This window comes from Eschrichtius robustus, chromosome 5, assembly GCF_028021215.1.
Source record: "Eschrichtius robustus isolate mEscRob2 chromosome 5, mEscRob2.pri, whole genome shotgun sequence".
In the NCBI taxonomy this organism is placed as follows: Eukaryota; Metazoa; Chordata; class Mammalia; order Artiodactyla; family Eschrichtiidae; genus Eschrichtius; species Eschrichtius robustus.
Window position 1 is genome coordinate 80,472,476 of NC_090828.1, and position 24,113 is coordinate 80,496,588.

The window sequence follows — 24,113 nt, forward strand, 5'->3', positions numbered from 1 at the left end:
GACTCCAGCCTTCCTTCTGTTCCTTCCACCTGCTGAGTTCTTCTCTGCATATAACTTTTTCGCTGTCTGTTCCCTTGCCTTCCAGTGGACCTTCTCAAGGTTGATTTGTTCTCACCATTGAAGACCCATCCTCCTTAGAGAGGCATTGCCAGGCCACTGGGTCTAATCCCCACCTTCCTACGCTTCATCATGCCATCCTGTTTTGTCTTCATAGAACTTGGCACATTCATTCTTATTTGTGTACTTGCTTACTTCTTTATTGTCTGTCTCTTGTCTGGCATATGTACTTTGTGAGAGCAGCAAGCAGGCTGGCTTGTTTACTGTTATATCCACAGTTTCTAGAACAGTGCCTGGCATATAGCAGGTGCTTAATAAATATTTGTTGAACTAAATGCTAAATGAATTTTTAAAATATATTGACTATCTACTACACAGTGAGTAGTAGAGACTCAAAGAAGACAAGGAAAGAATTCTTACCCTAAAAGGATTCAAAGCCTGGTGACTTCAGGCAGTTGGTTTTCTACCCTATTACACAGCCATTAAATTTCACTCAGCAGGGACTTCCCTGGTGGTGCAGTAGTTAAGACTCTGCCTGCCCATGCAGGGGACACTGGTTCGATCCCTGGTCCGGGAAGATCCCACATGCTGAGGAGCAACTAAGCCCTTGCACCACAACTACTGAGCCTGTGCTCTAGAGACGGTGATCCACAACAAGAGAAGCCACCGCAATGAGAAGCCCACGCACCACAACGAAGAGTAGCCCCCGCTCCCCGCAACTAGAGGAAGCCTGTGCGCAGCAATGAAGAACCAACGCAGCCAAAAATAAAATAAATTTATTTAAATAAATAAATAAAATTAATTAATTAAATAATTTCACTCAGCAACTGGCAGATTCCTGGAGATTCAGGTCACCTGATTTCCAAAAATAGTCTATGATTCCAGATTCTTCATTAAAGTGATCAGGTCTCTCATTTTGCCTGGGCCAGACCCTGTTTACAACTGTTGTTCTGACCATTAGTGGTACCCCCTTTTGCTCTCAAAAGTGTCCCAGCTTATATGATAAATTGCATGGTCATCTTATTCATTGTCAGCCAAATACTAATAATTCATAACTATCGCTAGTTAGAGCAGCTTAACCACATAAACTATATCAATTCAGGAATGTGGAAGGTCAAATCATATTTCCAGAAAGGAGCAACTTCCTACGTTAAAAATCTAAGGAAAAAAAAAAAAAAAAAGGGTGGATCTATTCTCTTAGCGCCAATTAGTGAGTCCACTAATGAGGCCAGAATTTCCCAAGATACGTTCAACATTTCTGAGAAGTGAAAATAAGAGTTACGTGTGAAATATAAAGTAGGTGGAGGATTCTTTAATGTGCCAGAAACTATCCTGCAAACTTCACTTGCATTTCCTCATCATTATTATTATGACTCTCATTTTACAGATGATGAAATTGAGGCTTAGAGAGGTTAAGTAACTTATCCAAGGTCACACAAATACACTTCTTTGTGATTTCCTGCCCCCAACCACTACGTCTATTGCTTCTCAAACAAGTAAATAATTAGATCAAAGTTTCCTGTGCTTAAGTAGTTTTGAGGAATGCTGGGTTAAACTACATTAGGTATGCTACCTTTCTATAGAGCTTTTTACTGTTTGTAATATGTCAAAGTGCTTGGCACATCTTCAAGGGGTGATACGGGCACAGTGTCTCCATCACTAATTGGGATGCAGGACGCTTTTTGTGAGCACACTTTCTGCAGAGCAAACTTTGGCCCGTGCTGCTTTAGTAACCTGAGCAGGGCCAGCGCTCCCTTTTTCTGTGAGTCAGCCCTGTGTGTGTATGAACACAGCCCTACACACTGAGTCAGTCTTCCTTTGAGTGGCTCCAGTTTTCTCTACTCTGAAAGGAAGAGGAGACCATCCTTAGATCCCTGAGTCTTCATGGTCCTAGGGTTGATACTTACATGTATGCTTTTAACCATCTATCATTGTGTCTTTTCACTCCCCATACTGAACTTTCTGGTTTTTCATCTCATCTTCTTCTCATTTACAAACGTAGAAGTGTCCATGGGGGAACCTATACGGTTTTTTTTTTTTTTTTTTTTTTTGGCCAATGTCCTTAATACAATTTAATAGGTGAAACCTCTGCAAATTTTGTCGTTTGCAACAACATGGATGGACTTGGAGGGCATTATGCTGAGTGAAATAAGTCAGAGAGAAAGACAGATACTCTGTGATATCACTTATATGTGAAATCTAAAAAATAAAACAAACTAGTGAATATAACATAAGAAACAGACCCACAGATATAGAGAAGGAACTAGTGGTTACCAGTGGGGAGAGGGAAGTGGTGAGGGGCAAGATGGGGGTAGGGGATTAAGAGATAACAACTTATATGTATAAAATGAATAAGCTACAAGGATACAGTGCACAGCACAGGGAATATAGCCAATATCTTATAGTAACTATAAATGGAGTATAATCTTTAAAAATTGTGATTCACTGTATTGTACACCTGAAACATATGATACTGTAAATCAACTATACCTCAATACAAAATTTTAAAAATAGGTGCAACCTCCTGATCACTTGAAGCACAGGAAATGAAGATGAGAAAAGAAGGACTTTTTATAGGGAAGAGAGAACAAACGTGTGGCCATTTTTAGTCCTCTCTGAGACTTTCAGGTGGGTGGGTAGGGGGGTGGATGTGGAGGCGAAGTGGAGAGGGAGCAAAGGGTTGTACCTGCACTTTTCAGCTAAGCAAATTTCTATTTTCTGGGTCCAGCCTAGGGTGCTTTGATTTCAGAGGAAGGGAAGCTACAGATAAAGGAATTAAAGGTCAGGATCAGAATCCCTCCCACCCCCTCTTCTCACTGACAGGGGCAATGGCTGACCTTGTGTGTGTAGGTCCCTAGTGCAGTAGGATTGAGTTTCCAGTGGCTTTGGTCACTCAGCTATGAGCACCTTCCACTTTTCTTTCTTCTCCCCTCCCACCTCCCTTTCCCTCTCCTCAAAACCTTTCTCTCTCCTCCTGAGTCACTGGAACTGACTGGTTTCAGAAGCCAGTCTATTGCTGTGACCCAGGCAAGCCAGTTCCGGCATCGGAAGTAACCCGGCTTAGCTATTGTTCCATGGCCTATATACCTGATACAAAACACTTTCTAAGAAAATACAGCCACTTAACCCTTCCCCACCCTTCTGTGTTGGGCAGGAAATGTTTTTGCTTTCATAAATGTTCATGAGGCTTCCGTAGATCAGCCCCTATGAAAACGTTTTTTCAAGAAATTCTGATAAAAATCAATATGCACAGACAATTCAGTTTCCCACCTCCTCCTTGACTTGTACAGTCCCATCTTTCAGCAAAGCGTCATTGGGGTCTTCAAGTCGTCACAGAGCCTTGGTCTGGAAATCGATCCCGCATGGTCACCCTAGAGGGCGCATTGTCTACGTGTTCTGCGAGGAGCCAGACGGCGCTCGCTCCCAGGCTCCATAAAAGGGGAGGCGACGGATCAGTTTCCTTCTCTCATTGAGAAAGAGGATTGGAAGGCTGGGCGTATAAAGCCGCGCAGAGAGCGTGAAACAAAGCAGTCGGATCGGAATTGGACTTGGGAAGCGCCGTGCGGAGTCAGGCATAAAACTTGTCGGAGGAGAGTAATGAGCCTGCTTCTCTAGCTCTCCTCGTCTGCGCGGCGCTTCAGGGGTTCCCACCAGCCTTGCGATTTATTTGTATATATCTGCTTTTTATAGAAAGAGAAACATATATATTTTTTCCTCTTAAGTGAAATTTTCTGTTTCAAGAGAAAATAAGGCAAGATCAATGAAGGAGAGAAGAGCCAGCCAGAAATTATCCAGTAAATCTATCATGGATCCTAATCAGAACGTGAAATGCAAGATAGTAGTGGTGGGAGACAGTCAGTGTGGGAAAACCGCGCTGCTGCACGTCTTCGCCAAAGACTGCTTCCCCGAGGTGAGTGTGGCCGGCCGGGGCTGCGAGGAGGGGGCGGCCCGGGGGATCCCCGCGTCGAGGTGGGTTTCCCCTGACTCTCCCCCCTTGACCCGTTTTTCTTTTTTTCAGCCGTCTTTCTCACCATTTACTACTTTCCCCCTGGTTAGACTGCCCGGAAAGGGAAAGTGGGCTGGAAGCGTTGAGGGGTTGGGATGCGCCCGCACATTCTGCTGTTAGCTTCTGAAACTTGTTCGGTCCTGTGTGCAGAATCTGGGGTTGGGAGATTTGGATCCTCCGGTCTTGGAGGATCCGGGTGGGGCGAGAGGGAAGTTAGGGGTTTCGGAAAGGGTCCGCGTGTTCAGTGTGATATCTGGTGGGTGCGGGTTTTGGGGTTTCGTTTTTCCATTGGAGAGTGAGGAGGCGATTATCAGAGGGTGTTCTGCGGGTGTCGTGCATTTTAAGATAACCTCTTTGCCCTCTTTTTTCCCCCTGTCCATCTTGTCCAGAATTACGTCCCTACGGTGTTTGAGAATTACACGGCCAGTTTTGAAATCGACACACAAAGAATAGAGTTGAGCCTGTGGGACACTTCGGGTAAGAGAGTCATCGGACCGCGTGGCGCTCGGGCGGGTTTCCAGCCGCTCAGGGGTGCGCGGCGGGTAGCGGGACTCCGCGCCTGGCACGCTCTCAGCACGGGCCAGCGCGCCACCAGCGCTCGCTCTGCGCCGCTCCTTTAACTTTGCTTCTTACGAGGGATTCCCTGCTGGGTGAAAATTGTGTCCCTTCTGAGTGGGGGTGGGGGAACGACACTGGGTCGGGGGAAAGCCGTGGGAAGAGAAGGGCGCTCTTTGCCCGAGGGGTGACCCAGTGGTAGAAAATGCTTGTAGCCGGGTGGCCGCGGAGCTGTGCCCGAGTCGTCTCGGGGCGGCCGGGAAGGCCAAATGTTGGGGGGATGCGTGTGCCGCCTTGGAATCAACTGGCTCTCGGATGCGAGTGCGCCCCTCCAGGATCTAACCTGCTGCTTGGTGGGTAGGCGGGGAGCGCGGAGAGGGTGGTGGGAGGTGGGAGAAAATCCCCAAAGCAACGCAGTTACAGGCGGATTCCGCGCTTGGGGAGAGAGTAAAGGGAGCGCGAGCAGCCCTGGCGCTCGTGACGCCTACTGCCTGGAATGCGCTGGCGGCGCGGGCAGCACCCGGCGGGCGGTCGCCGGGCCTCCTCTCCGAGCTGCCGGCCGGCCGCCCGCGCCGCCTCGGTGCCGACCGGCAGATCCGAGCCCCCCCCCCCCCCGCCCCCGTGATCACTTGGTGTCCCCCGGCCCACGCCATTCCCTCCTGACCCATTGCATCACCCTCCTCCAGTCTACAAGGCGGGCCGTCCTATTCGCCTTTGACCTTCCCGTCCAGTTGAATTATTGGCATGGTGAATTATTTTCAAGGGTCTGGGGTTCAAGGCCGGGTTATCGCCTTCCCACGCGCCCACCCACCAACCTGGCGCGCGATGGTAGGGAGGGCCGGTTACACCGCGGAGGGGAAGGCTTCCCCGCGCGGCCGTTAGGGGTTCGGGCTGGGCCAGGCGCGGTGGGGGCGGGAGCATCCCCGGGAACCTCCGGCTGGAACCCAGGCACCCGCCGCCCCAGCCTGCGGTGCCTGGCGGCGGAGTGCAGTTCCCAGGAAGGGCGTAGCCTCTGGAGGAGGAGGAGGAGCCAGTGGGAAGGCCGGGTGAAGGCCCCTGAGCTTAGGTCTGGAAGTTTAGCAGGGAGCTGGGCTGCCGCGGGTGAACCGAGCCAAATCCCGGGTGAAAGTAGGGAGGAGGAGCACGCAAGTGCCAGCACGCAGGCTTTGCTGCCGGGCGGGGAGGCCCGCGAGGTGAACCTGCACTCAGCTGGGAGTGGCCTCGTGGAGGTGCTTCTGGGCTGCGCGAGCTTCCCACAGCCCTCGACTTTAACCTCGGGAGCCCCCGAGGGACGCAGGGGATTAGAGAGCACAAGGAAGAGACCTTGACTGACAGGGTCGCCGGAGGCAGTGCGGGCACAAAGGCAAGTGAGAAGTCTCGCTCGAGCGCCTCTCACGGTTGGTGCCAGATGCTCTGAGGGCTGCCGTAAGATATGCAGATTTTGTTTCTCCCTGGAGAGTCAGGCTCCTCCTGGAGCCTCGCCAAGGGTAGCAGAACCGGGACCTCACCGTGTTTTGTACTGAGGATTGCACACACTCTCGAAACTATAGGGAAGGTGGTGATAGACGGAATTCTAGTATTTTATTTCAGTAGTTTCCATCATCAGATTTGTACACAGCCTAGTACTTAATGGGCTCAAATTCCCAGACATATCATGGTATTTGTTACGCCTAGTGGGCAGGACAGCTGGTATGGTACCAATAATTAACACCGATTCTCACTCCCCTCCCCCAGCCTGTTTGGACCTAATGCGTGATAAGAATTATTTAGATATGGGGTCTGTGAGTCTGATCCAGTCGTTGATACAAAGCTATGTTTAGATCTTAGCTACTGGTTACCACAGACTTCTGTGTGCAGATCCTCTACCTCCCTGAGTCTCATTTCATCATCTAAAAAAAAAGGATACAGAACCACATAATGTGCAGGATCTCTCCCAGCTGTATACTTCTTGGCTTTAGATCACCAGACAGGCAAGTCTTTTTGTTTCCAGGGATGTTGGTCGGCTTCAGCTCTTAGTCCCAGTGGATCTGCCATCCCATCCTGCAGTTTTCACGACCTACAAAGCAAGCCAGGCTCTGAACAGAGCCACTGCTTTCTGGTGGATTTAAGAAGGAGACACATTTGGGCAGGGAAGGGGTATGGGTGGGCTTATAGGAATATTGGGTTGTGCATCCCCTCTCAAGCTTCAAGTGTCAGAGGACCACCAATGGAGATTTTAAATTAGGTGCCCAAAGAGCCAAATGGACTTTTTTTTTTTTTAAAGAAGAGTAAAGGCACATGTTTAACAAAGCCTAGAAAACAAAATGTGGGCAGTTTATAGTTGGAGGCTCTGCTTCACATGTGCAGATAAATATCACTTCGTATATTTTCAAGTATTTAATCCAAACTACAGTTTGTGGTCTCTGCACACGTAGCATCGTGCCTTGCACACAGTAGTCACCCAATAAAATCTGTTGAATGAACAAATGAATAATCATATGCGTCGTTTCCAAGGAGATGAGATTCCCTGACATTTATTACCACTGAATTACCTGTGCACAAAGAATGGCAACTTTATAAATATTGCCTTTCATCAAATTAAAGATAATCACCTGAAATGAAGTCTGTAGTGAAATAATCACTTCTATTTTGGTTTAATGAAACAAAACCTATGCATATTTAACTAAAATATAAAGGTTTGAAAAGACTGTGATTAAGAAAATATCACACAGCAAAATTATCCAGTAATGAAATCTTAGTTCAAATTTAGATTGAGTTTTATACATAATGGGAAAAAGGCATAAGGGAATTATTTAGAATCCCATTATGTTGTTTGTGAGGTGAAATGTGAGTTAATTAAACACAGTCATGAAGCATTGCCTGGATTCTAGGAGTAGACTGTTTCCACCAAAAATGGTTTATCATTCATGAGTGAAATACATCTAGCAAGAACTGTTGCATCAGCAACTAATCACTTCAAGTATCTTTAACCGTTTTTCATTTCATCTCAAGCTTTTCATGGCAAATTTCTGAACAGGATTATTTTTTGACAAACATTTGACACTTTCTTTGCCCACTAAGACATTTGTTTAGTTTGGGTTGTGAAAATAATTGTGTGTGCCTGATGCCTCTTGATACATTTATTTTTTCCAACTGCTATCAATTTAACTCTGGAGAAAAGATCCAAGCCAAGTGTCTGAAGTCCTAAATGTCCGATTTTTTTTTCCCCTTCTAGAACTTTGTGAAAGTTAGAGGGAAAATGAGGCATGTAACTTCTCCTACATAGGGAGAGAGATGGCATAAACTTTGTCCTTTGAATGGCATTCACATCCTGCTTAGCCTCCTAGCAGACATTAGGAGATAGAAGCTGTTCTCATATCCAGTTTCTGTACTTGGACAGCTTCTCATAAGGGGGTCTCCTTTTCCCCCCAGCAGCATACGATTATGCACAGGCAGAACTCTGCCAGTTTGGGTGTAGGAAAGAACATCAAGTGGAATTAGGATTTGTGGGACCTCATTGCACCAAGAGAAAAGATAATTCATTCCCTACTTTCTGAGGCACAGTAACGTATAGTCTCATTTTTTTCTCTCTCTCTTTCCCTCTTCCTTTCTGCATCTACTATGTGCAGGGCTTCTTTCAGGCCTTAGAGATACAGAGTTAATTAAAATATGGTCCTGCCCCTAAGACGCATACAGTCCAAGTAAGGCAGAGAGTGGGGGGAAGGAAGCTCTCCCCACTTAGTGTAGCTCACATGCAACCTATGATGAGCCAATTTTGTCAGATTCTTGAACCCAGGTGCCCTTTGCATCTGATTGCTGTGGATTTCCCTTGTCAGGCATCCCTAATGCTGATAGATCTTCTAGATCCTCAGGCAGGAAACTTTTCCCGCCGCCCCCAAGGCACACACCAATTAAAGAAGCAGCCACAAATGGCACTTTGCCAGTCGATTTCTTATGGCTGCTTAAAGTTATTCCAGCCCCCTAAAAGGAAACAAACTTTGAAAAGATACATGCACCCCAATGTTCACTGCAACACTGTTTACAATAGCCAGGACATGGAAACAACCTAAGAGTCCATCGACAGAGGAGTGGATAAAGAAGATGTACATGTATACAATGGAGTATTACTCAGCCATAAAAAAAGAACGAAATAATGCCATTTGCAGCAACATGGATGGACCTAGAGATTGTCATACTGAGTGAAGTCAGACAGAGATAGACAAATATCATATGATATCACGTATGTGTGGAATCTAAAAAAATGGTACAAATGAACTTATTTACAAAACAGAAATAGAGTCACAGATGTAGAAAACAAACTTATGGTTACGTGGGGGGAAGTGGGATGGGGAGGGATAAATTGGGAGATTGGGATTGACATATACACACTACTATATATAAAATAGATAATCAACAAGGACCTACTGTATAGCACAGGGAACTCTACTCAATACTCTGTAATGGCCTATATGGGAAAAGAATCTAAAAGAGTGGGTATATGTATATATGCAACTGGTTCACTTTGCTGTACACCTGAAACTAACACGGCATTATAAATCAACTACACGCCAATAAAAATTTAAAAAAAAAAGAAACAAAACCCTCTTATAAATAACTGCACTGTGACTCCTCTAAAAGGTAGTCTTTAGATACAGGTCTATGATTTCTTGATTTTAATGAGAAATATTTCCCATTCCCTTTCATTGATAATAAGATGAGCATTTGGATTAAAAGTTGCAGAAATGCTCCTATTGATTTTTCAAATTCACTCAGTGAGTTTCTGCAAAACAATGGGTAATGGTTTCAACATTTTGAAGTGATAAGTGAGACCAAAGTAGTCTTGTGCTTCAGAATCTGCCAGATTTGCCAAGCATAGAAGCAATTTGTAGCACAAAGCCAGTGTCTACTAATAATAGAAACTTTGTCATTTAAGGATCACCATATCTTTTCCTAAGTGATTTGATTGCAGTGTAATTTCAGCACATGTGATTTAGGGAGTAATAATCATTCATTTCAGCTTTTAACCAGGGCAAGTTAATGCACATTTTATTTAAGGCATATTGTTAGTTTTAAAATACTCAATTCAGCTGCTAATATTCCCCCACAATAACTATGCTGTTGCCTCATAAACACGCTTTTGAATCCTGTCCTGATACAAGGTTCTTTTAGGCCACGAGTGCTAAAGTTAGCACTTCCTGTACTAGTTTTTAGCAGTATTAACAGAGAATGTAGTATTCTTAGGGAAGAGAGGAAAATCTTAATTACTCATGGCCTGACTTTGAGGACAAACTCCTCTATAACCATAAGTCTACCTATCAGTATATTGTTATATTTATAGATCATACATCAGGTTTGAAGAATAGTCTCAGTGACAAGCACTCTTGAAATATTTCTTAACAGGGATGGAAATGTTTCAGCAATGTGGAGGTTAGTCAATAATCCAGAAAAGCAGCATCAAAAGGATCACTGGTCCCTTTTTTGTGATTTAAGATGTAAATTAACACATCAAGGCAAGACTTACAGAAATGATTGAAACCAGTAAACATTTTTTAGGGCATTCGGTGTGCATGAACTCTGCTAAAGGCTGTGGGAGCAGGGACAAGCCTGGCTAGGACAGTGCCTGCCCTCAAGGTACTCACTGTCTAGTACTTGTTTATAGGAGGCTGGGCCTGGAGGTTCTAAAGCTGGATTCACTTAGCAAGAAGATCCAAAAAACTGTTGAAGCCTGCAGGGCCAGCCCAAGCCCCCTGACTTGTGACTCATCGAAACCCACCACAATTTCTTCCTCATCTCTCGAAGGTGACTCAGTTCTTAAGAACTCTTTAACATCCCTCCCACTTGGAAACATGCTTACGTTGAATGACTATCAGGGAGAACAAGATTCTGAAAGTTGAAGAATTTTAACTTAACCTTGTTAGAGAAAGGGGGAGGGCAAGAATTTATGAAGAAGCCAAAGAAGCATGGGTGCTTGTGTTGTGAATATCAAGGGCAAAATTGCACAAAATCAGTTAGATCATAAGGTAGTAATGAGCTCTAGGAGCTTAGAGTTCCAAAGCCAGGTTCAACTCTTGAGTTTTCACCCTGAAACTCTGTAAGAGATGTGGGTTAAAGGCAAAACAGCCCTGGGTTTGGATAGTGATTTCTAGTAAGAAATACATAAAACTACATTTGGAGAATTGTCCACTGTGCAATGATTTCCGTTGAAACTATAGATCAAAAAGAGGAGGAAGATACGAATTCCCTTTCTAAGTTTATATCTGTGTCTAGATCTCTGTCTCTCTCTGTCTCTTTTTAGTTTAAACCCCATTTAGTGCTGGGTTTTTTCCAATCTGGTTTCTTGCTAAGTTGCACATTTTCAGTGAGGCATCCAGATTTATCATTCTGATGCCACCTGAAATAACCAGATGTTTTCTCATTAATCCAGTTCTTTTGCATGTAGATGTGACACCAAGGACCAATAGTTCCTCCAGCTAGCTCATGGTGTCTGGTGGTCCATGCCAAATGAATTACTTGTGTCTCAACCATTTTCTGATGCCCTTTAAATGTCTCCTCAGTTACAATATATTGCCAACGTTACTCAGAGACACCCCTGACATAACAGAAATTTCACTGTCATGAACGTAAGCTGCCTCAGAAGTCCGACCAGGTGTTGTGCACATTAGCTTTGAAACACGAGCCTGATGACATAGTATGTGGCAGGGCAGATTCACTCATGGGTTATTACTGAATGATAATGTAATTTTTTTAGATGTATACATATCTACTCTCATCCCTAAAGTTCTGTGACTTACTGTAGTTCCACTTTAAGTAAAATGTTTTGATTCTTGTATTTTTAAAGTATCTCAGTAAGATTGGGAGTTTAACCCTAAACCTTTATTTAAAGCTCAAAAGTAGTCTTATTTCTACCTCTTTGACTTTCTATACAACTACGTATCTGCATTGTTCCCGGAAATTGAAAATATTGATTCTTTTCTTAATAGCAACAGAGAAATGCCCCCAAATTTTCATAAAATCTGTTTATAATTTCTGTTAAGCTGAACCTATAGAAGAAACAAATAAAATATCCTTCCTGGCAATACTTGTTGCATATTTGAGGGCCTGGTGCCTGTAGTGCAGACTGCTTGGAAAAAGAGTTCAACAGTCTTATATTGAGCCAGACCCAGAGTTCTGCCTGGACTTGATTCACATTCCTGAGATGATTGCTGATTTGGAGCTTTCACTCTGAGTGGAGATGGCATGACGAAATGGAATCTTGTAATAACTGGGCAGATCATCCACATGGTAACTGCTGTTGGGTACAGGTGTTCTCTTGGTGATCACTAAAAATACCAAAAGTTAACATATTTTCTCTCCCCAAAATATGCAGTATCCCTGATTTTATTGTTCTAGGTAGGAATTTCTTATGGGAGAAAGAGAAGTTGTTCAATTTAAGGTTCAAGTAAAAGAAGTTGTGTTTATGAAATAGTCAACTAGAGTTTTCAGTTCTCAAGCTCCTATAAAGCCTCCCAGTGTTCGAACTCGTTTTGCAGAAGGTTCCCTAAAGCCTCCCTTTGGGGCATGAATCTTCTTACATTTAATTATGTACATATATGGTGTGTTCTGTCTTTGTGAAGAGATGACTTAAGCGGACAGGTATGTGTCTGCAGAAGTAGTTTCTGGGTGAGGCACTTTGTGACCATTCTTGGGCTGGAAAGACTGCTCTCACCCAGAATTAATGATCTTGAAGACAAAGATGGGTAGACCTGAACAGTTTCAGAAACGTTTCGGAACTTTGCTGATGTTTGCCAAACTCGAAGGACTCAGAGAACCTCACATGGCACTATTCCAGTCTCCACCCAAGCAAAGCTTGTTCTTTGTGGGGTTTGGGAGCACACGTTGTGCATATGTGGTGTCATCATTTCTTTACAGTGTGGAATTGTTTGAAATTTTCCTTTTGATGATCTGATGGTTAAATAGAAAGGACCTTGGAATAGTGCTGGGTGCTTAAAGTTACACAAAGTATAAGAGAAATGCTGCATCTGAGAACTACCATGTGCAAGAAAGCCTATTCCACATGGTGAGAAAGAGTTTTATTTGACAAGCAAAGCTCAGTACCTAGACTAACTGACTTTAGATCTAGTACTTTCTTGGACACTAGAGTACATACTATATGTATGCCAGTACCTACTATATACTGCAGTTAAAGTTCAGTTCTTTTCTACATAATACACAATTATTCAGTGTTCTTTCTTGCCTTGTGTTTAGCTCTATAGTTACCTTGGAAGCATTTCACATGCATCTTTAAAAAAAAAATCTGTAGAAGTTAATATTTTACTGTTTGACTTAACAGAATGCTGTAAGGCTTTTCTGGAGGGATGGAGGAGTGAGGGGCAGGTATTGTTCCTGTCTCATCGACTTGCTTTCTGCTTCTTCCTTTGGTGTCACTTCTCCCTGCCTGTATTGCTTCTCACTTCATAGGGGCATTCCTGGAATTCCTCTTTATTTTTTCTTGGCTGACGAGTTAGCCCCCGCATGCCTGTGATCACACCGTGCACCCTCAAGCTTTGCTTTTCTTCCTTGCTTTGTGCGGTAGCTTGGGCTTTATAGGCAAGAATTCCAAGCGCTTAAATGCAGAGTAAACACTTGCAAGTTACACTGGATTTACCCTCCCCCCGGGTCCCACACCCTCCCACACCCCGCCCAAAGGTCGTGCTTAGCTGATGGATTGTTAGATTCTTCCTGGTAGGACAAGTTCTTTTATCATTCTCTATCAGTTTTCTTTTTTCACTATGAAAAAATTCAGACCATGGATTTTTCTATTCAAAGTTTTAACCATGCCCTATCAAAAAATATAATGAATGAGTGGTCTTGTTACGTTTAATGACAAATTACTCTTGTGGTTAGTGGTTAAGCAAATTATGCTTATAACTAATAAATGTGGAGATCAGTTTTATTACTACCTTTGGACACTCTTGTGGATCTAAAAGCGCTGTTCATTAGCAAAAGTAGTAGGACAAAGTATCACTCCTAATTAGATCTTGTTAAAGCTCTTAAAAATTACCTATGTACCTCAACAAGCAGGGTGGCATATTTCTCATGAACCTTAATATATATATATATTTAATATGTATTTTCATTCAAAACATTAAACCAAATAAAAACAAAAGCAGAATCAAACCTCCATAAGAATTTGGTTTCAGTTGCAAACTCCATTTCATTTTAAAGTCAGGCCAATACTTAACATTTTGCAGATATTTGGGTACACCCACTAAGTACAGAAGGCAGTTCCCTTGATTCTAGGAAGCAGGAGTCTCCAGCAGTGACAGAGGCCTGAAGACAAAGCCACATCCCCTTTGTGGCCATAAAATGGGAGAGGGAGAGAAGCCCAGTACACAAAGGGAGGGGTATTCTCTGCAGCCACATGGTGGCTTGGAAGTTAAAACCATTCCTCTGGATTTTCCCAGTAGTTCAAATTTTAATTACTCTATTTTAGCACCCTTGCAATTCTCCAGCTATCTTTCCTTAATTTTGTGTCTGGAAAAGATGGTTTTCACTGTTATGTAGAGTAGTCTTAGATCAGAGATTAGCAATGTGTACTTACTTTCATCTTAGTCAAAGATTATGTCCTGAAGGAATAAGGCACCTGGAGAAGCCTGTCCTCCAAAGTTCAGGTCTGCTGGAGACTGGAAAGTATCCACGGCGAGATAGTTTTCTTCCCAATGGGAGTGATTTCCAAGAAGGGAGATCTCTGAAGCCTAGTTAGGCTTCTGACATCCTGAGTTGTTGGAACACTGTGACTTTCTAGATTTGGGGTCAGGTCATCTCCTGCTAACTTGGAAGAGCAGAAGAAATCCTCATGTATGTGTCTGGTATTTGGATTTCCACTCTATGATCTGGAATTTTCTGATTCCATGTTTGGAAAAAGAGATTCCCCAATAATTACAGCAGAAGCTGTGTCCAGGTTAGACTTTGGACACGGAAACAGAAGCTGCAATTCAGAAAGTCTGAACTTCACGGAACAAATATGGAAATGCCAGTGTATCCATGTAGAGTGATAAGCCATCTCATTTCTGATCCTCTCAAAAATGTTGACGTTAATGAACTATTTGTGAATTTTTCTTGTAACCTCAGATTTTTTTTTTTTTTTTTGAGTGGCTGAGAAGGCAGCAGCCATAGCGTGTCATTTTCAGAAAACAGCCTTTCAGAAACAAGCTTTCAGAAACAGCCTATTCTTATAGGCCTTACTATTTTAAATGGCTTTTTTTTTTTTTTTTTTTTTTAAACTTTAAACGCTTTAAGCTTTTGGAAAGTATCTTTTTGTTGTCAGTCTCTCCTCCATCAGGGTCCTGATTCCAGATGTGGGCAGGGAGCTGCTGTAGCTCAGGACAGATTCTGGCTTAGTTGGTCTATATTTATTCACACTTTTCTTCCTGATTCCTAGAACATTTCGCTTCCTTCTTGCTTGGTAGACACACCTGGCTTGAAGTTGTCACTTTCCATCCCTAAAGCAGCTGATGAAAGAGCCACAGCATTCCTGGGGTTGCTTAGTGAATGCTAGGGACCCACAATATCCTGAGAAAAGAGGGTGATTCACGCTAACTACGGGCAGTAACTTTGAGATCTCAGGAGCAGCCTCCTGAAAAATTTTGTTTTGATAGAAATATAAAGGATTATTTGACAAGCTTCTTTAGTCTTTCTCTTTCCCTGACTTTGACTTATGAGGTTTTGATTTATCAGGGGACAACATGTCATGTTTTTCTGCTAGAAATGGAAGGTGATGTCAAAATGAAATTGGGTTTCAAAAAGACTGGTGGCTTAGATTTTCTCTATTCTGGAGTCAAATTATATATATATACGTATATGTATACATTCCTAGTAAAACGATTTCATGTTGTGCTTGTGAAATGTCAGTATACTGAAAATGATTTTTCAAAAAATAAATAGCATGGCAGGCCGTTATTTAATTTTATAGGCACACCATTTTATAATAACTGGCCTCATGCAATTGCCCATCCTTTGGGATTTTTAAAAGAAGAGAAGAAATTTCCTAAACGACCAGAGGGGGTTCTGCGGTTAAATTAATTGGCTGGTAACTTGAACCTTTAGGGAACCCTGTATTTAACTCAGGCTCAGATCCTTGGATCATGCCTTGATGTCACTCCCAGAGATGGAAAAGTGTAAACCAGTGACAGGATCCAGTATGGCATTTATTACATTTTTTTGGTTGTAACAGGAAGAGAGTCAATACAGAGTTTGGGGATAAGTTTAAGTAAGCAAGCTCAAAGGTCATGGCTTATACAAACTTGTCACTTGGAGATAGGGTGGTGCTGATGTGGCTCACGATGGTTCTCTTTGTGTGGCTGAAACCACCCTTTTCCTCCCTCCCCCATTCTCCATTGTACTAACAGAGTGATCTTGAATATCGGGCTCTTTCCCAAGAAGTAGCTCCAGTGACTGTGCTTGCTACCACTCAGCTTTCGATAGCAATAGCACAGCCATAGCCTTAGTTAAGACTTCTTGATCCGTTACTAAGTGACAGGCACTGCCCAGGTTTATTGAATCCCAGGTAGGTACTGTTGTCATCTTCCTTTCATGAGTGAAGAATCGGAGGCACAGAGACCTGAAGCCACCTGCCCCCATCTTGCAGTGGTGGAGGTGGATTTGCACTCCAGACCATCTGGTTCCAGATGCTTCTGCCCTTCACCTAGGTGCCTTTGGGCTCTACTCTTTGAACTGTGCAGATTTCAACATAAGATCCTGGCTCCTCCCCTCGAATTTAAGTCAGATACAAGTGAGGTTTCCTTGTCTTCTAGTAGAAATGAATATAGTACTACTCGTCTTTTGTTTGCTTGCTTTTCCAAGAATTAGAGGAGATGGGAGCCATGTGACCATCCAAGGATTCAACTCAAAAGGGCAGAGTTCATGCATGACAGGCAAAGGGGATATTCATCTGAAAACTTGTGTTTCTTTGTTTCTTCTCAGGTTCTCCTTACTATGACAACGTCCGGCCCCTCTCTTACCCAGATTCAGATGCCGTGCTGATTTGCTTTGACATCAGTAGACCAGAGACTCTGGACAGTGTCCTGAAAAAGGCAAGTGCTGGGGAGTGATGACACAGATCAGTACTGGCCCAGATATAAAGTAGAAACATGTGGTTGGCTGGGAGCTCAAACACTGCAGTTAATTCCCTGCTGTATGTCTTGTAACTAAAACACTGAAAAGGACACTCTCACGTTATAACAGGGTTTCCACTCTTATGTGTCCCAAGTTTTGATGACGAACCTGCTTAACATTTTATTTCATTTTAAGAAACAAAATACCCTTTTAAGAGCCTCTGTGTTTATCCTTTGGGTGGCAGTGGGGCAGCTGAAAATACTGATATTCCATTACTGCTAAGTGTGTCTTCCTTTCCGTCCTTCATTCACCCTGTAGCTTGTGCTTTACTTTACAGGTTTACTTTTGACCTCAATTCAGGGATTGAAATGAATGCAGTAATAGCTGTTTTAGTAAAGAAGCTGTATCTCAGTAGTGATGTTATTTATTGGAAACAGAAATAGAATAAATAGGGGAGTAATAGGGGTGTGTTTATAGACATTAGACCAGGTGATGTCAGATACTAGTAAACACAGTCGTGTACACGTGTCACAGATGATACCCCTTAGCTACTTTCTGGAGGCAAAGGTAGTGAGGTTCTGTAGGTGGGGAAGGAATCTGAGGAAGCTCTGGATGGAACCCAGGGGAGGTCAGGAGGAAGGCACCCTATGGCAGGTGGGTCACAGGTCCTGGGGAGGCTGGGCGGGGGGGAGGAGAATTCCTTGGGCTCTGCCAACCTAGGACTAAGCCTCCTGGTAGTTAGAGAAAGGCATATGCCCGTCCAAGGACCAGCGTGTATTAGCCTGTAGCTGACTTCTCAGTCCTGGCCTGAGTGCTGTGGGGTTTCGGAATCAGGCCTTCCCTAGAGCCCCCTTCTTCTCCATGCACTCAGGCTTAGTCAGAGGATGTGCTTAAGAGCAAGGCAGTGCCCTCGTATTTTGTGTGTTTTTATTAGTTTATTTTTCCCTATCATGTTTGACTGCTGGCCTTGTGTGTCATTATGAAATTAAGATTTGAAGGTTAATCATCCCCCCTACCCCGTCTCTTTACTAAACATGACAAGTATAGTTAGTTCAATGAAATATGAATTTCTTAAAAGATTAAAGGCTCTTTTTAGCTTTCAATTTTGAGTCATGTTTGTATCTAACACAAATAATGCGACTGTCAGATTCTGGCAGGAATACACCTTTCCTGCCTTCGGTGCTTGTGAATAATTGCTAGACACGGGGCAGGCCAGAGCCATCACACAGCTGAAGAACAACATAACAACTTGTCTCTTGCTTGTCTGTAGATAAAAGAGACTGCTTATTTACTGGAGTTCTTACTTGATGTAGTATTGGGTTATGCATAATTTATGGTGAAAAACCTTGCTCCTGTTTTATTTTGCTTTTGTCTGCTAAGACCAAACGTGTAGTGACTTTGGCCTTAGAGATATTAATGAGTGTGTTTTACATTTGTGTGAAGTCTAAGGCTCATGATAATCCCTGCTATGGTTTGTCTTGATTAATTGAATCCTTTAAGTCCTTGAATATCAAAGAGGTTACAGTGACTTAGAGCTGGAGAGATCTTGTTCTTGTTTTCAATTCACCTTCTAGTTCTTACCCCAGTGTCATCTAGCACATGATAGATGCCTCTAAATAGTGCTGGAAGGAAGGAAGGGAGGGAGGGTGGGAGAGGGAGGGGGAGAGAGGGAGGGGGAGGGAGGGGGAGGGAGGGTGGGAGAGGGAGGGGGAGGGCGGGAGGGAGGAGTTGGTGGATAAATTAGGCTCTTATGGAAAGTATGTATTATGCCCTTCAATCCACGGGTGTACTTTGGACTAGAGTTCATTGCCCACAGTTCTAGATCTGGAGATGTCTCCTCTAGAGGTCTTTTAAATTACTCCTGCAGGATGTCACTTTTATCTAGTATTATAGACATGACTTCATCACCCCCACTCTCTTGTGAATTCCTTTCTGGAAGACTCAGCTACATCTTAATCATCTCTGTAACCACCACAGTATTTAGCAGAGCACTGAATACGTATTTGTGAATGTGGGCAGGGAGAGGCAGGCACAGATTCCCGATCTCAGCCCCTGAGCTGAGCTCTCCTGTGAACACTCTGAACTCCTGACTCTCACCCTGATGGTCATCTCAAGCTTGAGGAAGTGAAACCACAAAAAGTCATGCATTTGCTCTTTAAGAGGACAATTGGAATTCCCCGCCAGGCATTTCTGGAGGTTCTAAGAGTCCTTGTTGGGTCATGAAACAACTAGCCAAAGTAGACTAAATTAATAACTTACGTAATTTAAGATTAACTCAAGGGCATATGAGCCATGGGACCAGATGCCTCCCTGATAACCTGAGATGGGCCTTTGCAAATGTCATGGTCTTTGTTGACTCAGCCACACCAGTGGAAGCTCCTTAAAGGCAGGACATAATGTCCTATTAATTAACTCTATCTCCAGTCTCTGAAATCTCAGTAGAGATTTCAGCACACCGTGGCTGCTCAGTCTTTCTAGGTGGGATTAGTGAACGTATATCTGTGCTTGTGTTGGCTCTGCCTTATTCCCGGTCTTCCATGCTGGGAAGTACCAGCTCAACATATCCGAGGATGTAGTCACTTGTTAGAATATATAATTATTCTTAAGGCACATTTATCTTTCAGAGATACCACAATAATTAAGAAATTGCCTTAGTTACTTTCTCACAACACCCAACAAGTCTCTTGCAGTAGGGACAGTTAATGAGTCACAGAGAAGAAGAATATGGTTCCCTAATGGATCCACTTTAAAAAGCAGTAACATTTAATATCTACGTAGAAGATAAATGCAAGTTTGCTTCTTCATCTGAAGTGACAATTTCTTTTAAATGTCCTTTTTGAGTCCCATTTCCAATGCCTGCCAGTGGAGAACTTGTTTTCCACTTTATGGATGCCAGCACTTTGTTAATTTTTCATCTTCTTTTCCCCCCTCCGTAGTGGAAAGGTGAAATCCAGGAGTTTTGTCCCAACACCAAAATGCTCTTGGTCGGCTGCAAATCTGATCTTCGGACAGATGTCAGTACATTAGTAGAGCTCTCAAACCACAGGCAGACCCCAGTGTCCTATGACCAGGTACGTATGTAGTCAATGGGCACACATAGATTTTAGAATGTCAGAAATGGAACATCATTCATAGTAAATAAAATGAAAAGTAGCTGCTTTTCTAAAGGCTCAACCAGGGGTCAAGGCCAGGTGCTAGCCCCTTTTTTTCCTAAGATGCAGAATGAACACCATGTGTCCAGGTCGTGACCATCTGTAAACACAGATGAGAAGGGCTGGCGTTTCTGTGCCTCTGCCTTCACAGCAACTATCCCAGCCCCTTCCTGGAAGCCCATTGCTCAGATTAATGTAAAAACTGCCAAGTGAGCACCAAAGTGATCTGGGAAAAGGTTTGGCTGAAATTGTGGTGATACTTTGATTCTGGACTCTCTCAAAAAGCTTTCCAGTATTTATTTAGCAGTTGACTGTGTAAGGATTCGTGTGTGTGTGTGTATATAAGACACGTTTGGAAAAAAAATCCTTTAACATGTGAAATGCTCTGTCATTCGGTAGGGGACTCACATGATATTTGATCACTTGAGTGCAGAAACAGTGGCTCATAGTCAACCCTCTGTATCTCTGCAACTCTCACTGGGTTTAAAGTGAAATAGATTTAAGAGAGAATGTGGTCAAAATCAGTAATACTCTTAAAGTATTACTCTTGAAGTTAATCTTATTTTACACTCAGCAACACAATACAATACTTTAAAAAGGCCATTGTCAGTAAAATGGAGCACTCCAGAAAACTGTCTTTTAGAGTTTCATCATTTCTGCACGCATTTCCCTCAAGCATTTAGAAAGGAGGAGAATTGGTTTCAGAAGTTCATTCTCTTAAAACTTACAACCAGATTCTAAAGAGAGTTCATGTTGAAACAGCTAGAATTTTATTTAGTATTCATCGTTTGACCATTCATACTGTGGTCTTCTTTGTCCTTCATTCCAATTAACAAAAATCTGGCTATTTAAATAAGTCATTTTGATGCACACATGCTTATTATTGTGTCCACTGGTTGTCTGGTCCACATTTAGAAATTACGTATTTTGTGTCCCCTAAGTAAGTTGTAGATGCTAGAACAGTATTATTCCTTTCCTCAATTTATTTTGTCCCTAAGACATAATCATATACGTTTCAAAATTGATTCTAAATTCTCTTACCCCTGTTTTTTGTACAGCTTGTCTATTAGTCTTGAGTGCCATTTACGCTCAAGAAAAGAGAAAATGAGTGCCCCATGAGGTGCTGGAACAGGCTCAAGGGACCAGATCACCCTGCCAGAGCATTTACATTCATGGTCTTCAGCTTTTTTACTCTCTTCCAATAGTAAGATTCTCTGGGTAATTCTTAGAATCACCCATACTAACTACTTCATGATCGTGGCCCTTGTTTATTGATGACCCAATGACATTAGATCAGCCTTTAGCACCTCTGGGAAGTCAAGCAGTGTCTACTGAGTGATGGTAATTGGACATCTTAGGATTGGGTCTTGGCTTCAAATATTTATGAAATAATAAATAAGGCAGTTCAAATGTAAAAAATTGTTTTTCATCAATACTTAGAAAATTCAGTTAACATTAGAAACATTTTGCTATGCAATTATTTCGTGGTGTTAGAAGACACACTTCCCCGAAGACTTATTGGTGATCACAGCCCGTTTTTTTGCTTCTCAGGGGGCAAATATGGCCAAACAGATCGGAGCAGCTACTTACATCGAATGCTCGGCTTTACAGTCAGAAAATAGTGTCAGAGACATTTTTCACGTGGCCACCTTGGCATGTGTAAACAAGACAAATAAAAACGTTAAGCGGAACAAATCGCAGAGGGCAACAAAGCGGATTTCACACATGCCCAGCAGACCAGAACTCTCCGCAGTGGCTACGGACTTACGAAAGGACAAAGCCAAGAGTTGCACTGTGATGTGAATCTCTGGTTATCTTTAATGAGGACAAGGAAACCTAGTGTGGAAAACACCACCAACAACAACAAAAAAAAAGGTGAAGTCTGAGCAAAGTGCACAGCCAAAGTCACATATTCTGGAGGCTTAGGAGGCATTTGGAAGGATGCTCATCTTTTTGGAATCCTGTCCTTAGGTTCGGCATGTAGAACAAGCGATGAGAAGTGAGTTCATTGAAGAGTTTTGAAGTGTGACTTGAAAAATATGCCAAAAAAGAGAGATTCAGATGGGCTAGAGGTTGAGGAGGAGGAATGCGAGTACCTCCAAGAAGAAAAACCACGCTCTGAATGGTGCTTGCGTTTTTGTTTTCTTTGTTACAATCTATTCATGGATCTCTACTTTGATTTAATTTTTAAGTGTTTTAATCTCCTTTACAAAAAGTATATATTAATACACCGTCCTCATTGGGGAACTGGCACTGTGACCTTAGCATTTAGTTTTCTAGAGGATGTGATCTAATTTCCTCCTAGCTCATCATTAAAATGGAAATTGTATCAGGACCCATGGGATATCCAGAGGAAAAGTTGGTGAGGCTTTGAAATCTTGCCATCCTGAAGATAGCTGAGCAAGATGGTTCTCAAGAAAGGCTTTTGCAGTCTTGCAAGATATGCAGACCAGCACTACCAAGATCAAATAGGTCAGCTAGAAAAAGTGTCAATTTTTATTCAGTCTGATGGTTCTTTTCATCCTTGTGATTGTCATTAAAAAGTGGTAAATTGCTCAATGTGATATTTTTGTGTGCTGTTTAGAAAAGAGGGTGTGTGATTTTTTTTTTTTTTTTTTTTTTTTTTTTGCCATCGTTGATAAAAATGCAAAGTCAAATAAAAGGTGTCTTGGTTTGACGTCATGGAATGGTCCAAGGGGGAAAAAATGTAGGTGGGACTGTTTTCACATGAAGAGATAACGAATGAAGGTTAGTAGCAGAAAGCACAGTTTGTGAGTTAAGCCGCCTGGAATTAAGATACCAAAAGGACAAAGCAAAAAACCTCTTTTGGGATGAAGATCCGAAGTTGGCAATATCTGATGATCAGTCTGTTTATTTCACTTTCTTTCAATGAACATGATACAGAAGGACCCTCTGATCCAAGCTTTCGAGAATCCTTAGAGGAAAATTATGTAATGTCAGTCCTGACACTATCCTAGGGCATTTCTAGAGAGCGATTGCTAAACCTCACTTAACCAGATTCCACCAAGGCCCGTGTTTGATACTTTATCTCTATCGTTACATAAAAGAGTCAGCATTTAAAATAGTTTACAGGTATTTTTTGACCAGTTACTTTTAGAGCTTCTTTCAGAGAAGAAACCAGATCTGACCTTTTTATTGTTGGCGCTTGTTGAAAACGAGCTTTCTTTCCAATGATAAAGCTTCATTTTTGAAGTGTTGAAGCTGTGCTCCCATTCAGTTGTGGCAGGAGAGGAGATTAAGGTAATTACAACATTCAGTCTGTGTCTTACGAGCACTTTGTTTTGTCTCTGCAAGAAAATACCATTCCAGTCATTTCCCACGAAATACAGACATTTTACCAACATGCTATGCTTTGATTGATGCAGCATTATGCTTTGGGCAGTATTACGAAATAGCTGGCAAGTGCTTTCTGTATTTAAATATTGTAAAAAGAAAATAAGTTATAACTGTTATAAAGCAGAACTTTCGTTGCAGTTTTTTAAATGTTGAAGTCACTTTGTATGTTTGTTTGGTCAATGTTTCTGCAGTATTTATTAAAACATACTTTTTTTTTCTTCAAATAAAAAAGTAACCATGTCTTTGTCTAAATGTGATCTGCCTTTTATTACCTACTTCCTGATGTAGCTGTTCAGTTTTCTTTAATAGAGGTGATTGCAAGATCTGACCTAACATTTCCTGGATGAGTAGGCCTTGGAATTTTTTGATTTCTGGCAGAAGTCAGAGTTTCTTAGGGGACGATAAATCTGTGTATATAAAAGGTTTTCATGATGATTTCAGGTCCCAAGAAAGAAATGGAGTGTAATTAGACTAAGTGATTTGACCATAAACAGAAAAGAGCCATGACACTGCCTAGGATTAATTCGTAGGAGATGTGGAACTTTCCTTCAACACTTTCGTAATGAAACAGTGTGATGCAGTCTCAGGTCACAGGTTTAATTCTGATAATGAGCCTAGTTTGCTACTCTGCCCGCTGGAGCCCCAAGCTACACCTCCTAAACCAGCATCCACCTTGTAACACGTGCTGTTGTTCGCAGAAGCCTACTGTATAGGTGACCCAGGACCCGGCTATTGCAACAATTAAGGGAAAGCAGCACAAAAAAAAAGAGGAAAGCAAAAATGACCTTGTTTATTGTAGCAGCACCTCTAAATAACACAGGACAACACAGTACAGGCCTCCCCAGTGACCTGAACGCTATAAAGTCAGCATGGAATAGCTTAGGATCAAGAGAGGCCTGGGTGCCCATAAACCC

General features: G+C 42.6%; 1 protein-coding gene across 1 annotated transcript; it reads left to right on the forward strand.

Annotated features, from left to right (window-relative positions):
- The first annotated feature begins 3,551 nt into the window (after positions 1-3,551).
- On the forward strand, positions 3,552-23,406 carry RND3 (Rho family GTPase 3). The gene is made up of 5 exons (XM_068545141.1): positions 3,552-3,967; positions 4,453-4,540; positions 16,559-16,668; positions 19,627-19,761; positions 21,394-23,406. Exons 1-5 carry the CDS (start codon positions 3,818-3,820, stop codon positions 21,643-21,645), a joined length of 735 nt encoding a protein of 244 aa, XP_068401242.1. The 5' UTR covers positions 3,552-3,817; the 3' UTR covers positions 21,646-23,406.
- Positions 23,407-24,113: the final 707 nt, after the last annotated feature.

Coding starts and splice junctions, on each gene's coding strand:
- RND3 (XM_068545141.1), top strand. CDS start 3,818: ATGAAGGAGAGAAGAGCCAGCCAGAAATTATCCAGTAAATCTATCATG. Junction 4,541..16,558: donor GAGCCTGTGGGACACTTCGG/GTAAGAGAGTCA, acceptor GTTTCTTCTCAG/GTTCTCCTTACTATGACAAC. Junction 16,669..19,626: donor TGGACAGTGTCCTGAAAAAG/GCAAGTGCTGGG, acceptor CCCCCTCCGTAG/TGGAAAGGTGAAATCCAGGA.